This window comes from Biomphalaria glabrata, chromosome 5 (assembly GCF_947242115.1).
Source record: "Biomphalaria glabrata chromosome 5, xgBioGlab47.1, whole genome shotgun sequence".
In the NCBI taxonomy this organism is placed as follows: Eukaryota; Metazoa; Mollusca; class Gastropoda; family Planorbidae; genus Biomphalaria; species Biomphalaria glabrata.
The window spans coordinates 43,933,471-43,959,643 of record NC_074715.1 but is presented as its reverse complement, the minus strand read 5'-3'; the positions used below and the strand labels follow the sequence as shown (position 1 = coordinate 43,959,643).

Below are 26,173 nucleotides of genomic sequence, written 5' to 3'. Positions count from 1 at the left end.
TAAATAGTTAGTTAAGGTGACTAAATAGTTAGTTAAGGTGACTAAATAGTTAGTTAAGGTGACTAAATAGTTAATTAAGGTGACTTAATAAAAGGTGACTAAATAGTTAATTAAGGTGACTAAATAGTTAGTTAAGGTGACTAAATAGTTAGTTAAGGTGACTAAATAGTTAATTAAGGTGACTTAATAAAAGGTGACTAAATAGTTAATTAAGGTGACTAAATAGTTAGTTAAGGTGACTTAATAAAAGGTGACTAAATAGTTAATTAAGGTGACTAAATAGTTAGTTAAGGTGACTTAATAAAAGGTGACTAAATAGTTAGTTAAGGTGACTAAATAGTTAATTAAGGTGACTAAATAGTTAATTAAGGTGACTAAATAGTTAGTTAAGGTGACTTAATAAAAGGTGACTAAATAGTTAGTTAAGGTGACTAAATAGTTAATTAAGGTGACTAAAGGAAGCAAAACAAAGGTGCTCGTGGTGTTGACACAATTGGGCGCCACATCTCAGCGTCGTCTACCGGCACCTTCGACACGGAGGTCACGCGTCTACACGCATATGTGTGTGTGTGTGTGTGTCGCTTTTTATAATGGAAGCGATTTAATCTAGTTGTACGGGGTGGTGACTTGAAAATGTGGTACCCTCGAGCCCTCGCCTTGGTAGGTGGCTGTGACATTAACTGCCTCTCGTGCGCCTGAAATACTGAAGCTCCACCCACAACACGCTGCCTGAACTTTTAAACTATTGGCAGAGAGACAGATTATTTTTAAAGCTAGCAGGATATCTCAGCTGCTCAGCTGTTTCCAGTGATTTAACCTTCTGGTCATTAGCATTTTACTAACTAAGGTATTGTAGCCCAGTTCAAAGTGTTTACGCTTGTTGGTTTAATATGTTAAAGCTTTTCATCTTTTAGTATGACATCTAACTTATACTTCAACTTTTACTATACTAATTCTTTGCTTCTAACAATTATCAAATGTATTTTTTTTTTGGTAACATGTGTTGATACCAAATATAGAATTAGGATGGCTTCATCCCGAATTTTTAGAAAGCTTATATCCACTCATTCTGTTTGTCTGTGTGTCGGCTTGTCTGGACAAAAATTTGTACACGTTATTTCTCCGACACCCAATCTCGGATCAAGTTAAAAATTCGCACAATTATTTGTATTTCTGACAACACTAGAATCAATAAAAACAAGGTTACAAAGACAGTTTGTGAGGAAACACAAACTCAAAATCAGCCCCCGAAGTTGTCCACCAAGGCAGGTAAAAAGGCAGGTTTCAATATTTTCAGAAAGAACATCAGAATGAAATTCTGTCAAAGACAAGTTATATATTCTTTTCACGTAAAAAAGGTTGACAGATAATATGAAAAACTACTTATCAATTGTTGTTTTAAATTATGTCCAACTTATATACATATTAAATAGATTTTTTCTCTATAGAAAAAAATAAAACTTTTTTGTGTGTAAATGTAGTAGTTACTGTAGCATAACTTACACAACTTAGCAATACAGATGTAATAGAAAAGAATTTGGTGACAAAAAATTCATGAGTCTATTTGCATTGATATGGTAAAATTATGTTTGTTACTATTAGCCTAATAGTGAATAGTTGTAAAAGTGGTGTATTGTTATGAAAAATGATTGCATAAGTGATTTAAAAAAATTAGATTTTTCCCTTTTAGAAAAGAAAAAAAGTAGCCATTGGATCAGAACTTTGATTGCTCTAATATATTATGGTGTCAGATTTTCACTATCTTTTCTAGTTTACGAGATCTAAACGGGACGGACGAACAGACGGACAGACATTCCACACAAAACAAATAGCGTCTTTTCCCCTTTCGCCAATTAGTTAATTAACTATTGGTATTAATTACTTTGTTTGGTAGCTCATACAAGGGAAATAATTAGTACTTGAGTAAACTGGCGGTATAAGCTGAATTGCAATAATTATAATAATAATAATAAACGAAAATATGACAACCCCAGTTTAGAGATTAAGTGACTACGGAAGTTACCTAAAATAAAAAACAATACACCCTGATGTTATATCAACCTAGGGGATAATGACAACTGACCTTGCAGAATATTCGAAGCACTAAGTATTCCTAAGAGAATCCTCATCGCCTGTCAGAACGGTAATCATGGAAAAAGGGGGACTACAATGAATTGCTTCCCTTTGACGAAGCTCTGGCAGTGCCAGGTTATGAAAATGTGTTAACTACTACACTTATACTAATAAGGACAACAATAAATCTTCATTGTTTTTGAGAAAAGATCTCTTACAAGAGTGCCTCACACATGATTCTCAGATGAAGCCTCGTAAAGAAAGCAAACAAAAAGAATTAGAAGAATTACAGAAATGGGAATCAAATTGGAGCATGTCTTTCAACCCAGAAAATGCCAGTTATTAAGAGTAACAAAAAAAATTTAAACAAATAAATACCACTTATCTTATGCATGGTAAACCACTAACACAGACTCAAAACCTAGGTTTTATTGCAAGTTTTAAAACGTCATGGAATCCCCATATTGATGAAAATTAAACAAAGAATTAGGGTTTATTAAAAAAAAAATTCTGCAAATTAAGTAAGAACATAAAACTAAAATGTTAGGCTATTTAACCTTTGTTAGACCATTAAAAGAATATGCATCCTCTGTTTGGTGACCCTCAACTCCAGAAAACTGAACTGACACGAAATAGAGCTGTGAGGTTCATACAACAAAAAAACAACGAATGTTCACATTTAACAAGAGTAACACCTTTAGTAAAATCACTAGAAAGCCTTCAGGAGAGAAGACGTCAAAATAAAGTAGCAATAAATTATAAAACACTGAACCATAATCTTCAAATACAAAAACAAAATTTCATAAAATACTCAGAAAGACACAACGATAAAGGCACATCCCTTGTTCCATATGCTAGGACATATTTGTACTAATGCATGGGATGGGTTGTCTGAATCAGCCAGGAAAACCAATAAATTGGCAAAGTTTAAGTCATTGATTAACACGCATGACTAGAGCTAGCTATATACTTCGCCCATTGTGGTTCGATGATGACCACTTTTTCATCCAGTAGACTGAGTGCTTTTCACTTGGGTTTTGTGCCTCCTCATGTGGCTGGTGAGCCCCGCATGTACACACTGGGCAGGTTATTTCAGCTGTCAATGGCCTTGCTTTTCTTCTGCCAGCGCTGTTCTCTTTTCCCCAGCAACCTATGCGCCATTTTTCACAGCCGACGCCATGATGCTCTGTCATGTGTCTCTGTCTCCCAGGTGGCTGGGTCTATGCTGAACGCCTTCATAGAAGCTTTGAGGGTGTCTCTGAAGCGTTTTCTTTGACCGCCTTGCGAGCGCTTTCCTTCCCTTAACCTAGTAACACGCGTAGGACATAATCATCTTTTCGTTTGAGCGTCTGTATTTCATAAGATAAGAAAAACGAAAGATAAGTTCATACCACATTGTCTCTCAGACTTTGTGAAGTTTACATCAAAATGTTGGATCTGAGTAAACAACGAAACGATTAAACCCAGTCTATATATCAAATGTATTAGACGATATTGTTTATTATCAATCATATCTATATTCAAAAGGTGGCGATAGATAACAATTACCAAGCTCAGCATTTTATGTCATAGTACAAATTATATTCATTAGTTGAATTTTAAAATACGTTTTAAGAAGTAAATACTGTGAAATACATTTTTAGTGATATTTTTATAACTACTTATAACTGATATAGTGGGTCAGGAGAATTACTAACAAAAATAAATATTGAAAAGTCACCTTCCTATCTGCTGGTCTCATAAAATCACAAATTCAAGAGAGACAATCAAGAAATTTGTTACCAGCATGTTGTTAAAAGCTACATCTCTCTCTCTCTCTCTCTCTGTAAATATATATATATATATATTTATATTTATATATAATTTCCATACAAATATTGTTTACGCCTCAAATAAGAGAAAAAAATATATTAACAATTTTAATGAACACTAAGAACTCTGCACTGATGTCATTGAGATAATTAAAATCTAGAGTTTCTCACTTAAAAAGTATCACACACTAGGCTATGTTCACAGACCAACATATTTACTCTTTTCCACATCACTAAATAGATTCCTCAATAGTTCATGTTGTCATGGAGATAAATGTCTGCCATCTAGTTGGAACAATAGCCACTTTGTTCCTAGACAAAATCATTGATAGCGATAAATTGTGACATGTCGTTTGTTGTTATTTGCACCAGGTCCTTTCTAAGCAGAGGTAAAAATCAATAAATCTTAACCTGGCTCTTTTTGTTGACCAGATTGCTCAATCAAGTTCTGTTTATTCATTAATTAATAAAAGATGAATGGTCATTAGTAAGAAGTACCCTTTCACACATAAACAATAGCAAAACATATCCACATTTTTGTTAATAGTGTAGAAGTAAGAATGTTAATTACATTGGCCTACATTATTTAATTTATCGTAACATTAGGCTTATAAACTTTTATCTTTTCAATACATATGTATTATGTAGTATTTCCAATTTAAAAAAAAATAGATCAATAAAAGTATATTTTTAAAATTAAAATTGAAATAAAAATATGCATTAAATATCATTATAATTGAAAAAAGTAATTTAGAGATAATAATAATAATAATAATAATAATAATAATCACCTGAAAATTCCTCAGTGGAAACTGTTAAAGGGACTACGATGAATTTTGTTTCTCTTTAGCGAAACTCGACCCTGGCAGCGCCAGAGAATGACTACTCGTTCATTTCTAACATAATAATAATCTTTATTGTCCGTATGTAAATTTGTCTTGCAATTTGTGTATTACACCAAACAAAAAAAAATTATAACTATAAGAAACCAAAGTGTACATTCACACCAGACTCACTCATAATTTACATGTGACAAAGTTTCTATCAGATTTTTCTTATTTAATGATTTGATTGCCATGGCAACGAATGAGTGTTTGTGTCTGTTTGTCTTTGCTATCGGTGTCTTGTATCTTTTTTGTAAAAGTTCACCAGCATAGTTTGCTTAAAAAATTAAAATATTTCGGCATTAATTCGGCATTAATGGTTCACTGCATCAGTGGATTAAAGATTTTCTGATAGGGAGAGAACAAACTGTAATAATAAATGGCTCTAAATCAACACCGATAACAGTAAACTCAGGTGTACCTCAAGGAACAGTCTTGGGTCCACTACTATTTTTAATTTACATAAATGATTTACCAAATTGCATTACCTCAGGAACAAAAGTCAGATTATTTGCAGACGATTGCATAATATATAGAACAATAAAAACAACACAAGACACAGATATTTTACAAAGAGAATTAGATGAATTACAGAAATGGGAATCAAATTGGAGCATGTCTTTCCACCAGAAAAATGTCAGTTGTTAAGAGTAACAAAAAAACTAAAAAAAATTAATTCCACTTATCTTAATCATGGCAAACCAGTAACACAGACTAAAAACGCAAAATACCTAGGTGTTATAATAAATGAAAAACTGTCATGGAATCCACATATTGATGAAACTACAAAAAAATCCACATATTGATGAAACTACAAAAAAACAAAGCATTAGGATTTATTAAAAGAAATTTCTATAAATCAAATAAGAACATAAAACTAAAATGTTATTTAACCTTGGTTAGGCCAATAATAGAATATGCATCCTCCGTTTGGGACCCCTCAACTCAAGAAAACATTAAAAAACTGGAACAGACACAAAATAGAGCAGTGAGATTCATAACAAACGAATTTTCACATTTGACTAGAGTAACACCGTTAGTAAAATCACTAAATTTAGAAAGCCTTCAGGACAGAAGGCTCAAAAGTAAAGTAGCAATCATACATAAAACACTGAACCATAATCTTCAAATACAAAAACAAAATTTAATAAAATACTCTGAAAGACACAAAGATAAAGGCACATTCCTCGTCCCATATGCTAGGACAAATTTGTACAAACACTCCTTCTTCCCTAGTGCTATTAGAGCATGGAATGGGTTGCCTGAGTTAGCCATGAAAACCAGTGACTTGGCTGAATTTAAGTCATTGGTTAATATACATGACTAAAGGCATGACGCCTAGGACGTAATCATCTTCTTTTTGAAGTAACGTCTGTATTATATAAGATAAGATAAGATTTTGTGATGGTAAAATCACAAAATCCTGATACATCGGTCTGGTCTGGTCTGGTCTAGTGTGCCGGAGGATTCAGTCCCCATTCGCCTCAGCGTGGGGCCTCCATGGAAACGTCTAGTGGTGGAACTAGATAGGCTAAGAGCGGGAAGCGAACAAGACCCCTTACGTGCTACCCTGGGTGAGCTTTTTTTTTTTTTTTTTTTTTTTATCTCACTCGAGGTGGGGACTGAAAAATGTGCACGAAAGGGGCCTTCTCATGAGAGCAATAGGAGGGGCGGTCACTACACGGAGTGTGGCGGTTACAGTATAGGAGTATGAGGTCAACTCCCCATGGTAAGCGCTTCCTCCGGCTGCCTATAGCGAGCAGGCCCGATCCGGGACACGCCACGCCGTGTACGTGGTATGGCCTCTTCATACGTGGTATGGCCTCTTTACTCGGTCCATGGCCGTTACTGCTGGGAGCCCTCAGACAGGACTTGTGGTGAAGAGCTCCCGCTTCATGGCCTGTTCGTTGGATAAAATCCTTTCCAACGATCAACAGGATAATGGTGCCTTCAGAACCGATTCCATACTGGACTTATCGAAAGTCTAGTGTGCAACAGTGAGGAGTGCTAAATGATGGAGAACAGGCGAACATCGTTTCTTAAATTGCTTTTGTTTAGAGTTGAGCGCATCTTTGATGCTATATCATACTCATATCTCCAAAGGTTTTCTGGGGAAAGAAGGTATCTAGGAGAAAGTTTATGTGCGGCCCCAGCTCAAGTAAGAATTCAAATTTGAAGCTCTAGGAAAGTGGACCTAATAGCCACACATCCCATATTGACCTCTAATGAAACATGTTTAGCGGCCTACTCAGCCCGGATTTAGGTATGTGGGGGCAGACTTTGTATAGTCACATATACGTCTATGAAAGCTACAAATCTTAATGATATTAATAAAATACAAATATTTAAATCATATTATATAAGAAAAACATTGATTACATATGCCCAACCTGTGACCTCGGCTGTGTATTAAGGATTGGCCTCTTTAGTCACACAAGAAATTGCAAAGTGAAAGGATTATACCTCGAGACGTAAAATGCCACAGATTATAAAAGAAAGAGAGTACTTTTGAATAGAATTTAACTGCATTTTCCTTCCTTTGAAAAAATAAAATTGTTTAATATGCATATTTTTGTAAAATCCCACCCTCCCAAAAAAAAATATTTTTTTTTAGGTGTTAGGCAATGAAGTAACTCTGGGGTAAATAGTGGAACATAGACAGGAGAACACTTTTAAACCACGATAGTATTGTCGGTAAAAATGCGAAAACTATGTTACATAATATTCGTAAACCTGCTGACCCGTCGAAATGTGGATTTGTTTCTCCATTGTGGGGGCCCCCTTCTTGTGGAGGTCCCTTGCAATATTTCCGCCTGCTCTCCCCTAAATCCGGCCTTGGGCTAACTTGTATACATCTCAATACTTAATTAACGAATGTGTATCTGCGAGGTTAGAGGAAAAGGCGGTACATTTATTCCTAGTAATCCCATGGCTTATCAGTGCCTGTACAATCTCGAGACACTTGACGTGGGAACTTTAAAATGATATCACGATTCCCTCCCCTTTTTGTCAACTATAATTTTTTTTTTAACCTTCTTTGTCCTTCGCCACCTTTGAAACAAAGTTGCGTGTTTATGTTTGTAAAATTGTAATAAACGAACGTTAGTTGTCACGTATCTTTGAGGGGGGAACACATGAAATTTGATCAAATGCTCTCATGACTGCAACATCTGTTTAAAAAACTAAAAACTTAATTTAAAAATCAAAAAGAAACCTGAACTATTGAACCATACACAAGGTGTAAATTACATTCTAAAAGCCAAGCTTATTTTCAGTGAATTTGCACTAATTACATTGCATCAATCTTGTAATTAATTTTAACTAGATCTAGACTAACATTAATAAAGTTGTACTATTGGAATATATTTTATATATTTATTTTGTGTAGCGCAACTTTCATGCTTATAATTTATGCACAGTGCACTATGGTCCAATCGCTTTTGTGGACCAGAGTGGGGGTGGGGATGGGGTGCAGAAGAGGGGGCATCTGGGAGAGGGGGGAATCTGGGAGAGGGGGCATCTGGGAGAAGGCTATCGTGCTAGCATTTAAAAACAAAAAGTTGCTCGAGTCTGAATTCGAACTCGAGGTCTCGAGTCTTAATTTTTAACCAACGACCTAATTCTCTACACAAGGATTATTTCCCCCTTAGCTAGTATCGTCTATATCAGTGATAAGCAAACTAAGGCCCGAGGGCCAACTCCGACCCACAAAAGGTTTAATTCGCCTCTCCTTATGTTTCGTAATAATGATCGAATTTATCTTATAATTTAATTATTACTGAAAAATTCAAGCTTTTTATATGTATTAAAGCACAAAACTAATTTTAATTTAAACTGTTACGATTCAAGACACATCGGAGAACGTACAATGTACCTAGAGTGACTATTGATTTGGTGTTTATTCTCTGTAAAACTGTCCTCTATATATAGACAGTCATCAATATAATAGAAAGGCTTGTCAATACTATTTGTTCCAGTAGACTTACTCGTTTAAGCCCCCTTTTAGAGGGTTTTCAAGTTTAAAACCCACTACAGAGATTTTTTAGATTAAAAACCCCTCTTCAATATTACACTAAAGCGAAATAAAGTCACCAAATTCTACAAACATAGATGGTTTTGAGTTTAAAACCACCAACAAATGATTTTGACGATAAAACTTCCCTTTTCGATAATTCTATGAGCGTAGCAAATTTTTTAGGTTAACCCCCCTTTCCAACAAAAGGAAAAGCAATGTTACAAATACTAAATTTCATGAGTGTAGCCAAAGGGGGCGGGGGGTGTTGTGGTTACTCTTTTCTCCTCCAATAAAAAACTACAGTTTAGAAGAGTAGCAGGAGAATGCACCTCAAAAAGGCTTTTTCTTTTAGTTTTGAATACCGAAAATAATGCATGCGCGTAGCCAAGGGGAGATCTGAGGTTAAAAGTTAAAACCCCTCTTACAATACAAAGAAAAAAGCTACAGTCACTTAATTCCATGAGAGTAGCCAAAAACTCCAGGAATAACTTTACTTGGGTACAAAAAAAGTCCGAAAGAATGAAGGGTCCGAATGCAATGAACATTAAGTACTTAAACACACACTCACTCACGCACGCACACAAACACACACACACACAAATATATATATATATATTTGCGCAATATTTTAATGGCATGGTCAAGTGCTTCCTTTCGGAACGTTCGGATCTTGTGGATTCTGGACTTGATTTCCTGATATGAATCTTTGGAATCCGGCTTCTCGTGGTGAAACTAAAGGAGTTCGATCGTTGTGTTGACCAAATAACACTCTCAATCAACTTATATCATCTGTGACCTGTCCAATGAACAGGATTTTTTAAATCATATATACAGTTCAATAATTCAACGATTGCACGATATCCATGCCATAGATAGATAGATAGATAGATAGATAGATGGATGGATGGATGGATGGATGGATGGATGGATGGATGGATGGATGGATAGATAGATAGATAGATAGATAGATAGATAGATAGATAGATAGATAGATAGATAGATGGATAGATGGATAGATAGATAGATAGATAGATAGATAGATAGATAGATAGATAGATAGATAGATAGATAGATAGATAGATAGATAGTGTCAGTTAAAAGTATAATATCATGACTTTTGTGTTTTCTATTTTGGCAGAGACTGGAGCTCAGAATGTGTTTTGCTACACCCAGCAATCAAATCAACAAATTAGCAGATTGATTGATTAATAGAAGCTTGTTGTTTTTTTAAACATATGCAGATACCAGAACGTGAAGTTTCCGTTGAAATGTATTGTAGACTTCCGCTGGCACGTATCTCTCGGCGCTACCTCACCATACTAGGAACTCTGGGATTTGTTTTCGCCGCCATGATGGTGTATACTCACGTTGATGAAGAGCGCTACATGACCTTTCAAGAGAAGTATCTGGAGATCTTCCGGTTTGTCCCATCACCCAGACCTTACCCTCCAGAGGGCGCCCTGGACAAGTCTCAAACTTGCATTCACCCCAAGCTGGACGTAACTGACCCAGTTATGATGCACTTCTACAAGAAACTGAAGAAGGTGCAGTGTAAGGGCGTCACCAACTGGGTGTTCGTCAGCAATGGCACGTTAAGATTTGACCCTAAAGCGGTAATTCTCTATGGATCATTCAAATGCAACTACTTTCCTCTTATTCGAGGCCCGGGTGACTACAATATAACCTACGGGAATATGACCGAGAATGTTCAGGATGGTTCAGCGCTGGTCTCTGATTTCTTTAAAATTGAATGCATGTCTACAAAGAAAAAAAATTATACAAATATTCACGCGGGAGTGCATGTTAACAAAACGATTAAAGCGAGACTCGCTTCAAACAAGCCTCCGGCTGGTGGCCTTGGCTTGTCAGTTGCACTGCTGGGATTTGATTCCATGTCTCGAATGTCTTGGTTGAGGCGGATGCCGATCACGAGGAACTATTTGGTTAACTCCTTGAACGCAATAGAACTCGAGGGCTACAACATTCTCGGGGATGGGACCCCGGCTGCCCTGCTTCCTATTCTGACCGGCAAGCACGAACAGGAACTTCCGGAAGCCAGAAGAAGCATGAACTTCTCCAACCCCGTGGATGACTTCCCTTGGATCTGGAAAGACTTTCAGAATAATGGCTACGTCACGTCATGGGCGGACGCAGAAGTCAGCATAGCGCCTTTCAACTACCGCCTGCTGGGGTTTGAACATTCGCCGACGGACTACTTCATGAGGCCGTTTTTTCTAGCGGTGGATCCGACCTACAAGAAGTACTCTCGCTACTGTCACGGCTCCGAGCCCAAGCATATGATATGGTTGAAATGGGTTCAGGATCTATTTTATATGTACAAAGACGATCCCAAGTTTTTGGTACATTTTTACACGCCGCTGAGTCATGATGACAACAATTTGATAACCATGGTGAGTAAACATTCAATATTTTCTCTTTTGTTGAGCTTGATTCTTGTCTTTTTTCAACCAGTAGCGAACATCTGCGATGGCTACGTAATTTGCCTTCATCCTTTTTTAAGTTGCAGGAAATGATTGTCGATTGGCTTATTCTAGGTTTATTTTCGCTTCATACGTACTTCATGTGTTGTAAAATGTTTGTAAAATGTTTCGGATGTTCCTTCAGAGTTGAAGATAATTACTTCCTAGTCCAAACCTCCCGCAGGACGACGGGGGATGGGAGCGGGCAGGGTTTGAACCCGGGACCATCGATAAATCTGAACGACAGTCCAGCGTGCAAACCGCACGACCAGGCAGCCAACCTTGTGTTAATCTAGTCATGCATGTTATCCAGTGACTTCAATGCTGCTAAGTCGTTCGTTTTCCAAGGTGATGTAGGCAACCCATTCCATACTCTAACGACACTAGGAAAGGAGCACTAGTACGAATTTGTCCTAGCATATGGAATAAAAGTACATATATATATATATATAAGAATAGAAGTACAGAAAATTGTCCAGTAATTGTGTATTACGCACGGTTTGTGTCTGTATTCTAGAGGGTACTATTTCAACTAAGAAAATGAAATATTTCAGTGGTTGCAAAGAACTATTTCGGTTACATTCTTCTTTTTACATAGAACAAGCTTTATTAGGTCCTACTTAAGACATTGATGTATAAACTAATAAGCTACAATAATAATCAGAAATTGTCTACAAGACCAAAGACAAGGAGAAGCATCCTATTTCACTACGTAGACCCAGCAATGACCTACATATTTGTCATATCAACGCATGCTTTAATAAAAAGTATAGCCTAATGTTTATTGATTTGAAAAAAAAAAGCCTACACTATGCACTACGTACAAGTTTTGTTTATAGTTTCGTATGCGATAATTACAGACGCTCAATCAAAAGAGAAAGATAATTGCGTCTATGTTTACATACCAGATCTGCACATGGTAAACAGCATTTTGTTTAACGGGGGCTCTATACATCTTCTTCTACCTGTTTAAAGAACTTAAAGAAGTTAAAATCGTGTTTTAGAGTGGGAGCCTATTATTGTCATTCAAGGATAAACAAATATGACACGCTTTCGAAAATTATTCTCATCGCATTCATCTCGCAAGGATTGCATGTACATCATGGAACGCTCGTGTCTTTAAAGATACTAAAAAAAAAATAAAAGTATTAGCAGCTATGACTGAGAAAAAGCCGTAATTCGTTCTGTAAAGTATGTCTGTCCTCCGTCCGTCTACCACGTCTAGATCTAAAAGGTAAAAGCGCTATTTCGATTTCTTAATACTTTGTAGCATGCAAAAAAAAAAAAAAAACTGGCGTAACACGTAACTTTTGTAATAAAATTTTTAAAAAAATTTAAAAAATATAGAAATTGTTTGTTTCATCCCAAAAACCATTTTAAAACAAAAAGTGGATATAGGGCTAGAGCGGAAAGTAGGAGGTGTTGGGAGAAATTTTTGAGGATTTCATTTCTATTTTTTTTTTTTTTTTGTGGCATTTCATATCTCGAGAGAATATTTTGTTCCCATTGCAACTTCTAAACACGCCAATTCTAAGTATACATTTGTGGTAACAGCTGGGTTTTTGTTATCATTAGACACTGCTTCGTTTTTACCATTTGTCCTACTTCTGATGTGTTGACGAATCTGAAAGCGTGTTTCATTTAACATTTAGAGTCATTTCTCTAATTATTTGTAAATTATATATATATATATATATATATATATATATAAATATATATATATATATTAGCAGCTATAAATAATATATATATATATATATATATATATATATATATATATATATATATATATATATAGAGAGAGAGAGAGAGAGAGAGAGAGAGATAACCTTTATTATAATGATACATAGTACATTAACCTAAGCACTTTTTATCTTTTTATGGGTACCTGTCATACGTTGGGGACGCATATGCGGTTGGTCGTTGTGCTGGCCACTTGACACCCTCTTCAACCATCTGCCATAAAAACAGATAAGCGTAAGATCCCCCCCCCTCCCCATATTAAATCTTAAGATCAGACAGGGACGATTTGATTTTTTTTTTCTTGATTCTTGTTTTGTCAGTGTAAAGAAATAATTGCGCAAAATTTCAGATTGATCCGATATTAAGTGTGGGAGAAACAACGTGTACAAACTTTTGACCAGACAGACAGAGTGACTTGATCTAAGCTTTGTAAAAAAATCAGATAGACGAATGACTCCCATTGAAGACTTGACTCCAGACTAAACAAGCCAAGTCTTGAAGTGCTTACGACATAATATCAACATTTTCAATAATATTTGTTTGTGCCAAACGCGCATACATCATCAATCGTGCTTGTTATAGTAGGACTATTGTATTCTCTTGGTGTCAATATTGACAACGTCTATAGTTTCACTACGAATCTCCTGTTGTCACCATCAATGCCCTACACTGTTTACAGTTTGAGAGCTACTTGACATTTCATGTGATTTTCCCCACTTGACGTAGACAACAGCAGGTTCAATAGAATGAGCGGAGACAGCACTAGCTACCTTCACTTCATAGTAAGGAGTACTTGTTTGAAACCTAGAAGAAAATCGTTTAATGGTTTCAGAATTTCAATAACATAATTGGCATCAATTTAGAATTTAGTGTTTCGTAGAACCCTACTGTTCCGCGAGGCTTGAATAGGTGTTCCACGAACTACTGGAATAATTAAGTACACATGAATTAACCTCTCTAAAATAAACAGTGTTCTGCTAAATACTCAGAATGTGCGAAGTGTTCCGATAAGGAAAAAATTCTGGGAAGCACTGGTTAAGGATATACATCATCTAAAAATGACAAGGCGTTGCCTTCAAGAAAAAAGATTAAGGAAAAGCTCTGTATTTCATTCACGTGGATATGAAGAACCAGCTATGACCTATTTTGTCAAAATTAGGCAGACAAAATCGTTTTCTCCTTATGTTGATTAATCTCTCTTTTCGCTGCGACCTCTCTTATAAGTAACTTTTCCTTTGGCTATCATAGCTAAATTCTATGTCCCTCGGAAGCCAGCTGCTGTCCACTCTACGCGAGTAAGGAAAACGTACGCCTGACATCATCACTTTTCCAGGAATCCCCCCCCCCCCAACCGCTACGTCGTTCTCTGTAAAGCTTGCTAAAAAGATGGGCTAAGGTCAAAGGTTATACCCTATAAATATGGTGCCAGTATGGTTATATATCGTAACCAGCACAGCAGTCAAACTAGAAGCAGTGCCTCTGCCTGATCCGGAGGCAATCAAATGAACATCGTCTTTTATAGTGTAGCCTTGTCAACGTAGACCAACAACTTAATGTTCTAGTCAATAGCACGCTTGGGTGCACACATTTTGTTTACGTTATTGAGTACAGCATGTCACGAATTTTCCTGGAGTACAATAACGTATTTGTGTTGTTTTCTTAGCGTCATGGCGTTCAAGAAACATTTGTTAAGCGCTCCTCAATATATAGTTTAATATATTGTAATACCATTCATAAAGCCAGGAAAACCAACGACCTTGCAGAGTTTAAGTCATTGATAAACATGCATGACTAGATTGACACAAGAAATGCCTAGGACGTAATTATCTTGTGTTTTTTTTTTTGACGTTACGTCTGTACTATATAAGATAAGAAGATAAAAAGGACACATAAACGAGACAGAAATCTGTCCGGTTGGTTTTAACTCCTAGGGTTACTTCATTCAAACTATTTTGCAATATATTTTATAGAAAAAGAATCATTTTTTTATCTTTCTTTTTTAAAGCTATTAATTTGTTTGTTACTTTGTAAGTCAATACTATTGTATCAGCTAGGATTGGAAAGAGGTTTACAATCAAACAAGGTTTGGTTTTATTCTTTGTGTGACGTTGAAGTCCCTGTTTTCAATTAGATTTGAGCTATTAAGAGAGCTCTCAAGGTTTTTATAAAGGTTTCTATATTTGGATGGCCACTGGTCAGTTTTCATTCCATTACGAACTAAGAAGACAATATGTAAGTAAAATTAAGAGATAGAGTTAGACTTAGAGTATGGATTAGAATACTAGTTAGGCGCTTCAGTTAATGTCAGTCTTAGAGATAGAGTTAGAGTTAGGAGTATTTTGATATGCTTTTTGTTTTCATGTCTTATAAACTCGTCGCCTCTCGTTCCCAACGAACATTAACTCCAACAATTGAATAAAAAGAATACTTATTAGATGGAATGTTTATGAAATGAAGGGAAGACAACTCTTTTCTAGATTTCATGCTTTCATTTGTTTTTACTTTTCCTTCGCTAATTTGTTTTTTACTGATTTCACTTAACAAAAAAAAATGAGCTCTGCAAACATTCTATTGACATGTTGATGATTATCTGAAATGTTAACCTGTTTACTCTTGTCTGTCACATTCACATTAGTTATCGATTCACTTGGACCAATAACACTGTCTCGCAGAAATAGACTTGTACAGATACACGATCTGCAGTCATGCGTGTCCTCACATACACACACATGCAGGGAAAAAATGCCAAATGACATTTTGATTGGATGACAGTCACCAAAAAGCTAAACCTTTACGGGTCACAGAACATATAGTCAGGCGTTAGCGACTATTAGGGAGCTATTTAAAACTGATCTCAGGGTCAACTGTTTACCAATCACGATCTATTGATATAATTATGGTGAAGGGAGACAATCAGAGTGTGATGTTGTAATGCAAGAGAATACTTCAATTGCATTGTTGTAGAGTGTTAGAACAGACTTGAATTAAGTGATGCTATTTACTTGTACACTCGAATCATGCGAACAGTGGGTGGGACATTGTAGGGAGGTAGACATGAAAATGATTAACGTATTACTTTATTTACTGAAGAAATGAAAGAAAAAAAAACAGCTTCTGGTGTACAGTGTCTTGAAACGGTTCATGTATAATATAGAGGTCAGACATGAATGTCACATAGAGCACGGAAACAACATAGAAATGGCATCATAATGACAAAGCAATGACACAATAATGGCATAGGAATGGCATCATAATGACAAAGCAATGACACAATAATGGCATAGGAATGGCATCATAATGACAAAGCAATGACACAATAATGGCATAGGAATAGCATCATAATGACAAAGCAATGACACAATAATGGCATAGGAATGGCATCATAATGACAAAGCAATGACACAATAATGGCATAGGAATGGCATCATAATGACAAAGCAATGACACAATAATGGCATAGGAATAACGCAACAAGTGCGTAGGAATACCACAATTATGACCTAGAAATGACAGAATAGAAATGACAGGCTACCAACAATTATGTGCAGAGAAAGCCTTTCTACTCAGTGCCGGTTTTAAGAAAGGGCATACGGGGCTACTGCCCCAGGGCATCCACAAGAGAAGGGCCCCAACAACAGCGATTTTAAAAATATATAAATTTCGACGGGTCAGAAACTTTAACTTTTTCAGACATTTTTACCGACACTATTTTAAATGTTGAGTTAGACAACACTGTCCTGGTTTAAAAGTGACCACTTGTAACTAAAATATGCATATTCAATATTTTTGAAGCAGGAAAATGATATTTAATTAACTAACAAAACAACCAATATCAGCCTTCTTACTAACTAATGCTTAAGAAATAATATTTTTTTTATCCATAAGAAAATTCGTCTTACAAAACATAACTATAGAAATTAAATATATAATCACACCAGATTCTGCAAAATGTACATGCGCCATAATACTCAAAGTCGTAAAGGTGGTGATTACACTTATAAGATGAAGATTTTGCTTCAGAAATAAAGACTATTGCGTCTCAGCGTTGAACCCCTGCAGGACAGCAGTGATCGAGCTTGGGACAATAATGACCTTCCAAAACGTCCACCACTCCTCCAGGCAAACAAAAACAAAGACAAAAACCACGTGCACTATTTTAAAAATCATTCTATTTTAAAGCTCTTTTTTTTTTTAATTCTTATTTGGCGGTGACGCCTATTGTGATGACCTTACCAAGTGTTTCTCAAGCCTGCATGAACTGTTCTAAACAGTATAATTCAAATTTAGTCAAGTCTAATTATGTGTGCGTGTTGGTGATAGAGGGTAGGGGTTGGAGGTGTGGGCGTGTCTAATCAGGTCTTATATTAGCAGAAGAGAAAAGATATTGATCACGACATTGGTTCTGAACTGGGTCAGACTAAGCCACAATGCTGCAGCCTTGACATTGGTTGCCAGTCAATAAATGGGTTGCAGACCATAAACTTGAACTGATTGAACAAGCGGTAAAAGAAAACAATATCTATCTAGAGTAGCCCAGCAGTAGCAACTCATTCAGCATTTGATTCCTTTTAAAACTCTGACATTAAAACTTACTTTGTTTAAAAGCTTTATTTAGAAAGCTTTCTGGTTAAATATCACATTCGATTGAGTTAAACACATATATAGAGTATCACCTAGAAAGATGGCACTACATCAAAAATAGAATTTATTGATTTGACTTTTCTCACTTGTATTTTAGTGAAATATAGTGAACTTTTGATCACCGACGTAATAACAGATGCGTGTACAGTTGCAAGGAAGCGTGCTTTGGCGGACGCGGGGAAAGACAAGTGCGGACTAGATAACAGCCACGGACTTGAAAGGAGGTGGAAAAGAACTGTATAAGAGGGACATATCAAAAGAGATGACTGTGAGCTGAATGCGGCCCTTTTTGTCCATCACCTGCAGCTGTGTTATTCAACAGCCAAAGTTTTACTTTTTAAATACAAAACAAAACAAGGTAACAAAAGACAGTTTGTGTGGAAACACAAACTCAAAATCGGCCCCCGAAGCAGTTCACCCAGGCAGGCTTCAATATTTTCAGAAAGAACATCCAAATGAAATTATATAAAGACGAATGAGAGATAAGAATGGAGAAAGAAGGTTAACAGATCTTGTGTAGCGCCCCACCGGTCCCGCAGATCAAAGGATAGGTGTAAGTGAATGTTAAGTTAGATGTGAACCTGGCCTAACTAGTTCCCCTTTTAGACCTTGTGGTCTATAGGACAGATGATGTAAAGTTCATCTGTTTTTGTGGCCTACGGTTAGCGAGGGTGTCATGTAGCCAGCACAACGACCAACCGCCTATACTTTTCCCCAACTAATGTCAGGTACCCATTAGAGCTGAGTGGACTCAGAGGCGCCCAAAGATTCCAAAGTTAAAAATCCCAGTCTTCACCTGGATTCAAACCCGGGACCCCCGGTTCGGAAGCCAAGCGCTTTACCGCTCAGCCACCGCGCCTCCCCTGGCCTAACTGATGTCTTGTAATTGATCTAATTGTTTTGAAAAGGCTCAATCTCTTATTCGAATCCTCAAAAAAAAAAAAAAAAAAAATTTCCGCAATAAAAGAAATGTTCAGAAAAATAAAGTTTATAAGATCACTATTCATTTTAAATAAGGTCTAACTTTTAATGCATACTAATTAGCTTTTTCTCTTTAAAAAACTGCTTGCATAACGGATTTTAAAAATTAGATTTTTCGCTTTCAGAAAAAAAAAGTAGCCGTTGCATCAGAACTTTGAATGGTCTAAAATATTGTGATGACGGATTTTCAATATATTTTCTAGTTTACGAGATCTAAACGGGACGGACGGACAGACGGACAGACATTTCGCACAAAACTAATAGCGTCTTTTCCCCTTTCGGGGGCCGCTAAAAATGAATGAAATAAAAGTGTTTCGTAAAAAGTTTAAACCAACCCACGAATCAATAAAGAAGAGGTTAGGCACAACTCTAGGCGTTTGAAAACAGTGACACTACACAGAATCACGAAGTCCCAGAGGCTGAGACAATTATTATATACAGAAATATGAGGGACTTTTCGGGGGAGATTCAAACCATTTTGATTGTCCTTTTACCGAATAATTAAATGTCAGGGAATGAACGAATGTTGGAACTTATAATGACTAGGAAAGGATAACTGAGTGACTCATAGATTAACTAAGCGTATTTCTATTCTCAGCAGCATTTCACGTCTGTTTCTACTTCTGCTCTCCAGTGCACTGCCATTGCTGTTGAAAGGACTGTTCGAAAACTAAGATTACTCAATGTTTATTAAGGCTAACAGCTTCTTGTTTTGCTATAGATGCTGTTGCTTACAAAAGTTTATCTTTAATTTGATTTCATTGGTTTCTTTTATTATTTTTATTATATTTTAACGTTTTTTATTGCTCTTTTTTTCTCAGGCTGATGAAGATTTGAAAAGGACTATTGAAAATTTAGAGCTCCAGGGCTATTTGAACAACACTCTTCTGCTTGTCATGGCAGACCATGGCGCTCGATTCGCTAATGTCAGAAGAACATATTCAGGGAAGTTAGAAGAACGAATGCCGTATGTCAGCCTTCGATTTCCTCCTTGGTTCCATGAGATGTACCCGGATGTTATCAACAATGTGAAAACCAACACTCAGAGATTGACCAATCCCTTTGACATACACGAAACTTTAAGGGACATTCTCAACTTTAGTGGTGCCGGGCAAGGAAGCGTGAAGGACCGGGGAATCAGTTTGTTCAAAAGTATTCCCAAAGAGAGGAGCTGTGAGGACGCTGATGTGGCTCCCCACTGGTGCGCTTGTTTGTCCTGGCAGGATGTGAACGCCACGGATGAAGTGGCCTCCAGAGCTCTCCGAACCGCGGTGGAAACTATCAACTTCTTCACGGACTCCTACCGTGCAGATTGCGCCTTGCTGGCTGCTGGCGAGGTCTCTATGGTCAGCCGACAGGTGGTCAACGAGGATCTCCTCAGGTTTAAAGAGACGACCGGGGACCGTGGGCTTGAGCCCATCCTGGCCAACAAGAGCATGACCCTGGAGAGGGTGATCTATCAGCTGACCTTTTTCACGGAGCCAGGACACGGGGAGTTTGAGGTCACACTAGAATATCTTCCTAGCACGGACGTGATGACCGTGGACCCCAAGGCCATCAGTCGAATCAACAAGTATGGTGACGACCCTGCTTGTATTCTGCAGAAGAACAGAGAGATACGTCAGTTCTGTTACTGCAATAATAACATCAGATAGCTTTTATTGTCGTCTGCTGATACTGTAAGAAACATTTCTGCTAAGACCACGTGATAACTGTTTCCAGGCAATAACCTGTCTATAAGGTAGATGATATGTTGCCACGTGTTATGAAAGTAGTATCGCTTACCAATCCTAAAGGTAGCTAACTATCTTGATCAACAATCATGTTTTTTTGTATGTCATACATTTGTCAGGTTTCTTATAACTTGGTCATTATTTCCGAAGATTACAGATTGTTAAAGTACCTTCAAAGTGGATTCAAAGATGGTCAGATGTGGTGACGACCACATACAAGTGAAAGAAAAAAAAAGTCCGATGGCTAACTAGAAACACAAAATTTACTTTGGATGTGCAACTGAATCATACAATATGAAGTAAAACATGTTAACTAAACACAGTTTATCAATAGAGATGGAAATATGTAGAGCAAAAAGAAGTTTCATAAATACGCACATAATTTTTAAGAAAAAAAAATACTTTGTATTTAACGGTATCACGAGTATTCCAAGTCTTCTTCCTAATTCTATATAAGTAAATTTCCTAGTTGGATAGTGCTTTCAAGTCACAGACGTCCGAAGATTTTAGATTAAAACTCAATTTTATTCAACAATGTTAAATCATTGTCTAGTATGCCATCAATGAAACTAGAAATTTGATTATTTTGCATTTCTTGCCAACACTGAGGCTACAGTCTTTCAAATGTAGCGCGTTTCTAATTACTATTTATTACTCTGCATTGCAAAGGGACTTAAAGTGAGTGTTAAAGAGAATATATATATGTATATATATATATATATATATATATATATATATATATATATATATATATATATATATATATATATATATATATATATATATATATATATATATATATATATATATATATGTGTGTGTGTGTGTGTGTGTGCGTGTGTGTGTGTGATTATTAGGAAGAGATAGGAAAAAAGGGGGAGGTCGAGTGATGACACATCAGTTTTATTCCGAGTGATGACACAACATCAGTTTTATTCCGAGTGATGACACATCAGTTTTATTCCGAGTGATGACACAACATCAATTTTATTCCGAGTGATGACACATCAATTTTATTCCGAGTGATGACACATCAATTTTATTCCGAGTGATGACACAACATCAGTTTTATCCAAGTGATGACACAACATCAGTTTTATTCCGAGTGATGACACATCAGTTTTATTCCTATCATTGAATTATTTAGTTGCCAGGAAGTTTCTTCTTCTTTTTCTTAGAGCTGTGAGCTCTTTTGCAGACTGTGCCAAATAGTACGCTGTTCTCTTCAGTTGTTCAGCACTGCTGTAAAGGGTGTTGGTGGATTAGGAAGGGCCATTCAAAGGGGGTATGGTTTAAGGTTTCATAAAGATGGACACTGTGATTACAAAGGGGAAGTTGTGTGGAATTTTTTTTTTTTGTTAAGATGGTAATTTAAAAAAGGTGTGTGTCCTGTTCTTAGTTGGAAGTTTGTAAATGTTTATAAACTTTGATGTCATTTTTTCTTTTTCCACGTTCCTCTAACGTTATTTGTTCATTTCGTATGTCAGTTTTTTTTTCTTCTTGTTGTCAGGTACTCCATCACAACAAAAGCCAAATGTGTTGTTTTTTTAATTTGTTGAATTAAAGTTTAAAAGTAAATATTAAAAGAAAACCTGCACTCGCTCGATCACAACTACTTCAAGTCGTCGCGAAGTGGGTGGCCTGAAAGGCTCTGTCCATTATGGCATGAACCGAACGCTACTCTTTAACTTGGGAACTTGAAAAGGATCAAAAACTTCTCTCTGTTGTCTTCTGTAGGTCCTAGTAATCACAACAAATTTTCAATAAGGATCAATAAAGCCAGTCTTAATCTTAGTCGTAATCTTAAATGTTTAAATTGCAAAAAAAAAAAAAAAACGAAATGAAATGAAACAAGCTATATGAGACCAGTGGCGTCACTAGAGAAGTGCAGAGGGTGCGGGGCGCATAGGATGACACAGGTCCTAGTGACGCACTATATGACACTATGACCAAAAACCTAATGTCTAATAACCATTGTTTATTATTTCTCTATTTAAAGCCTAACCCATAATTTTTAAGTGGAGCGACGTTTGATATGTATATCTATATATTTATGAATAGATTCTAATTGTTGACAAAAAAGCATTAGTATAGTGCAGTGATGCCCAACCTAATTCGACCTGCGGGCCATTTTCATTTCCAACACACGTGTCAGGGGCCACATGACCAAAAAGGTTCAAAAACGAAATGAAATTGGCCTGAAACTATTTAATCAGGAACTTACATTAATTTATGAGACATTGGAAGTTTATTTAATTTTTTTTTTTACGCTTCGGAAAGTGGTTTCATTTCTCTATTTATAATGTGTGAAACATTGTAGCTAGCTCTACCACCGTCTTATTTTTTTTTTTTTTTTTTGGTAAATATTCTCATCAACCATCCAATTTCTAGGCGCGTTTTTACAATCTTTTATTGGCGGCTCAAATCTAGAAAGCCGTCATATTTGTTTTGTAAAGCCTTTGTATATGCTTGTTTTTTTTTTTCTAAACAAGCCCACTTTCTTTACAAATTAAATATGTTGGATAATTATTATGATCCACTATATAGTAAAGACCCGTTCCCCTTTCCTGGTAGATTCTACATTCAGAGTCCCATTTCAGAAACGAACAAGTGTTTAAAGGTTAATAGTGAGGCCGATAAAAAAAGGGAGGGGGGTTCTATACTTTGTTCTGACGTTTTGGCGGGCCGGATAGAACCACGTCGCGGGCCGGATGTGGCCCGCGGGCCGTAATTTGGGCATCAGTGGTCTAGTGCAATTATTATGTGTTTTTTTTTATAAATTGAGATGTCGCCAAGTTGTTTAGTTAAAATAGTCAGAGTCACATGGCTATAATATGTTAGCTGGTCAGGCTCTCATGGCTATGATTTGTTAGCTGGTCAGGCTCTCATGGCTATGATGTGTTAGCTGGTCAGAATCAGGTGGCTATGATATGTTAGCTTGTCAGTATTTCATGGCTATGATGTTTTAGCTGTTCAGAAGCTCATGGCTATGGTGTATTAACTGGTCACAATCTCATGACTATGGTGTGTCAGATGGTCAGACGCTCATGGCTGTGATGCGTTAGCTTGTGTCCTAGTTGTTTTTATTTATTATGTTTATGTTATAATAAACATGTATTATATTTAACGAAAGACTTCATTGTATGAAGTCTGAAGTCTGAACGTCTTAGAACTAAGTGAAACATGTTTTACTCAATAAGTGTACTGGACAAGAGTGCAGTATGTCTATGAGGTAAACAAAACAATTTTTGTTCTAAACTTCCAGTTAGTTCTATCAACTAGCATATCTTACAAACCAATTGCAAGTAACATCGCATTCAGTAACCTTCATAGTACTATTATATATATTCTATATGTTTAAAGAAACTCCTGAAAGAAACCTTTGCTATATAACATTCCATTTATTCCAACCATCTCTCATGTACTACACTTCTAATTGAATGGGGGAAAAAGTCTCCTATAAGTTGTCTTTTAAATATAACATTAACATCGATGTTATATCTTCTACATTTTTGTTTTCATTTTCTATTTGTGTATGTATTTGTATAGATAATCTAGTTCAAAGAGACATTGTTATTATATTGTTGACTAAATTTTTTGGTATTAAGGAAATTCGTATTATAGTACAAGCAAGTTATTGTACTTGGTAGAAGCTTAACAATTGTAAACAATGTATTTATGCAAACAAAAAGAGTTTGACGCTTTTATTACAGTATTATGAGTATCTTCTCGAACTAATTTGCTGTATATAATTTTTTTGTTATTCAAACCATGAGACCTTGGCGCGGACATTATGTGATAGTATCATTATAATGGGTTAAAATGAATGCCTTGTGGTCTAAAGCAAATTCCTAAATAATTGAATCTGCTTCTTAAGTTTCTTGTGTTTATTATTGATTTATGACAATAAAACAATGTACAATTTTATGATTGTGTTTTCTGTTGTGATGATGCCTATTTGTCTTGTAGTTAATTGATGTCTGTCTGATTCCGACAGATTACTCTGTAGATGTCTGGGTTTCTTGTGCGGGAGTATTTCAATGCGATTAACCGACAAACAAAACAGACACATCTAGTTTAACAAGTGGAGAGATCAATCCAAACACCGTTGAACAGTTCAAGCAAAGGTTTAGTCCAACAAAAGGCCACAGTCGATGTCTCTGTTGATAAAATACGTCCTACCCATATGAAATCCTATCACCAACAGATTTTCTATCTCTAAGTAGCGGTTCTCAACCTTTTTTGACCGGCGACCCCTTTTTACAATTCCTCACTATGCCGCGACCCCCCCCCCCCAACAGTAAATCTGATTTGATTGCTAAAGCCTTATGTTTAATCCTGAAATAATATGTAATTATATTAATGAAATAGCATTTGTGCAAACATCACCAATATTTTTCAAATATATTTTACTTTTTTCCAAAAAAGAACCTATTCACTATAGCACATTCCCCACTCTGCCATAGGGTATTGCAAAAGAAAAACTCATCTTTAAATCGCCAGCATTTATATACATAACCATTCCTCTAAACTATTGGGTATCCATGACGACAAAGTTCGTATCCTAGCTATCAAAATAATATTACAGATATTTCAGCATCACATATTCCAGTGAAACCCAACCTAGATCGGCCCGCGGGCCATTTTAATTTCTGACATGTCGCGGGTCATATCAACGAAAAGAAAAATAAATTGACATCTTTTAGGACAACTCTTGCCGCAAGTCCGCCGTGACATCCACCAAACATGTACACTTTTCTTCCAAGTTTTACATTTAGAGTCTACTTTTTGTTTTCTTCGGTTCTCCCATTTCATTAATGTACACATTGCGCTGATACCAAAAACATGATCAGTAATGATGCCTTGGGGTGCACTTGCAAGATATATTGTACAAGGCTAGCTCAAGACAGCAGCGAACATTTCAAAGAATTAAAAATGACAGAAGATTCATGTCGCCTAAAAATTAAAACAAACTTTTTTTTTCTTACAATAACATACAAAATAATATGAATATGAAACTAGCAAGGAATGGAATCCACGAAACAAAGAGTGAGAACCCTAAAATAGGAACAGATACATTTTTCAACTTTTTTTTGTGGGATTTTCTACTTTTTGGTCCGATGTTTGGGCGGGCCGGATAACATTATGTCGCGGGCCGGAACTGGCCAGCGGGCCGGATTTTTGCATCACTGATATATTCGACTTAAAGGATTTCGCTACAATTGACATACTCGAGATTTTCAATTCCTTTTCAAACTAATGGGGTATGCAGAGGAAACAGTGGTGCATGTCTTACAAGAGTGTCCAAGAGCTGCGGTGAGACAACTGAAGGGTCAGTGAACTCCCTGGGAGCTATGAGGCACTACGTTCAACAACAGTTTCTTACCAGAGCACTACGGGAGGCCCATGTTTTCCTGCCCTGTCACCATTAGGAGTTCATCCAAGGTTCATACGTTATGTATTTTTATACAACGTTTACGTATTAAAATTAAAATTTATGGATGCGTTTTTCAACCTTTTTTAAAACGTACACATTTCGGTTCACATATTACAGATTTGACAAATGTATTTAGTGGAAGAAAATACTACTCTGTAATTAAACGTGTAGAACATTAAATTTACTTTTATCATTATTTTATGACATCAATATTGACTCTTGATTTAACATACGGCAGTTCAGAACTTCTCTACACGATCAGACGTAACGATATGCTATGCATTAAGCGCATCTACTTAGACTACTGCGACAATTAAAATGTTTGAAATCAATTTGGATTCAGCTGTCTGCAACACCTATCTTCGAAAAACAATT

General features: G+C 36.3%; 1 protein-coding gene across 1 annotated transcript; it reads left to right on the top strand.

The window, feature by feature from the left end:
* The first annotated feature begins 731 nt into the window (after positions 1 to 731).
* LOC106063951 (uncharacterized) lies at positions 732 to 24,288 on the top strand. Its single transcript, XM_056030795.1, has 3 exons — positions 732 to 847; positions 9,922 to 11,194; positions 19,450 to 24,288. Exons 2-3 carry the CDS (start codon positions 10,019 to 10,021, stop codon positions 20,281 to 20,283), a joined length of 2,010 nt encoding a protein of 669 aa, XP_055886770.1. The 5' UTR covers positions 732 to 847; positions 9,922 to 10,018; the 3' UTR covers positions 20,284 to 24,288.
* Positions 24,289 to 26,173: the final 1,885 nt, after the last annotated feature.

What these genes read in the sequence shown, in the direction of transcription:
- LOC106063951 (XM_056030795.1), top strand. Translation starts at nt 10,019, where the DNA reads ATGCAGATACCAGAACGTGAAGTTTCCGTTGAAATGTATTGTAGACTT. An exon ending in ACAACAATTTGATAACCATG is followed by an intron (nt 11,195 to 19,449) that starts GTGAGTAAACAT and finishes TTTTTTTCTCAG; the next exon opens with GCTGATGAAGATTTGAAAAG.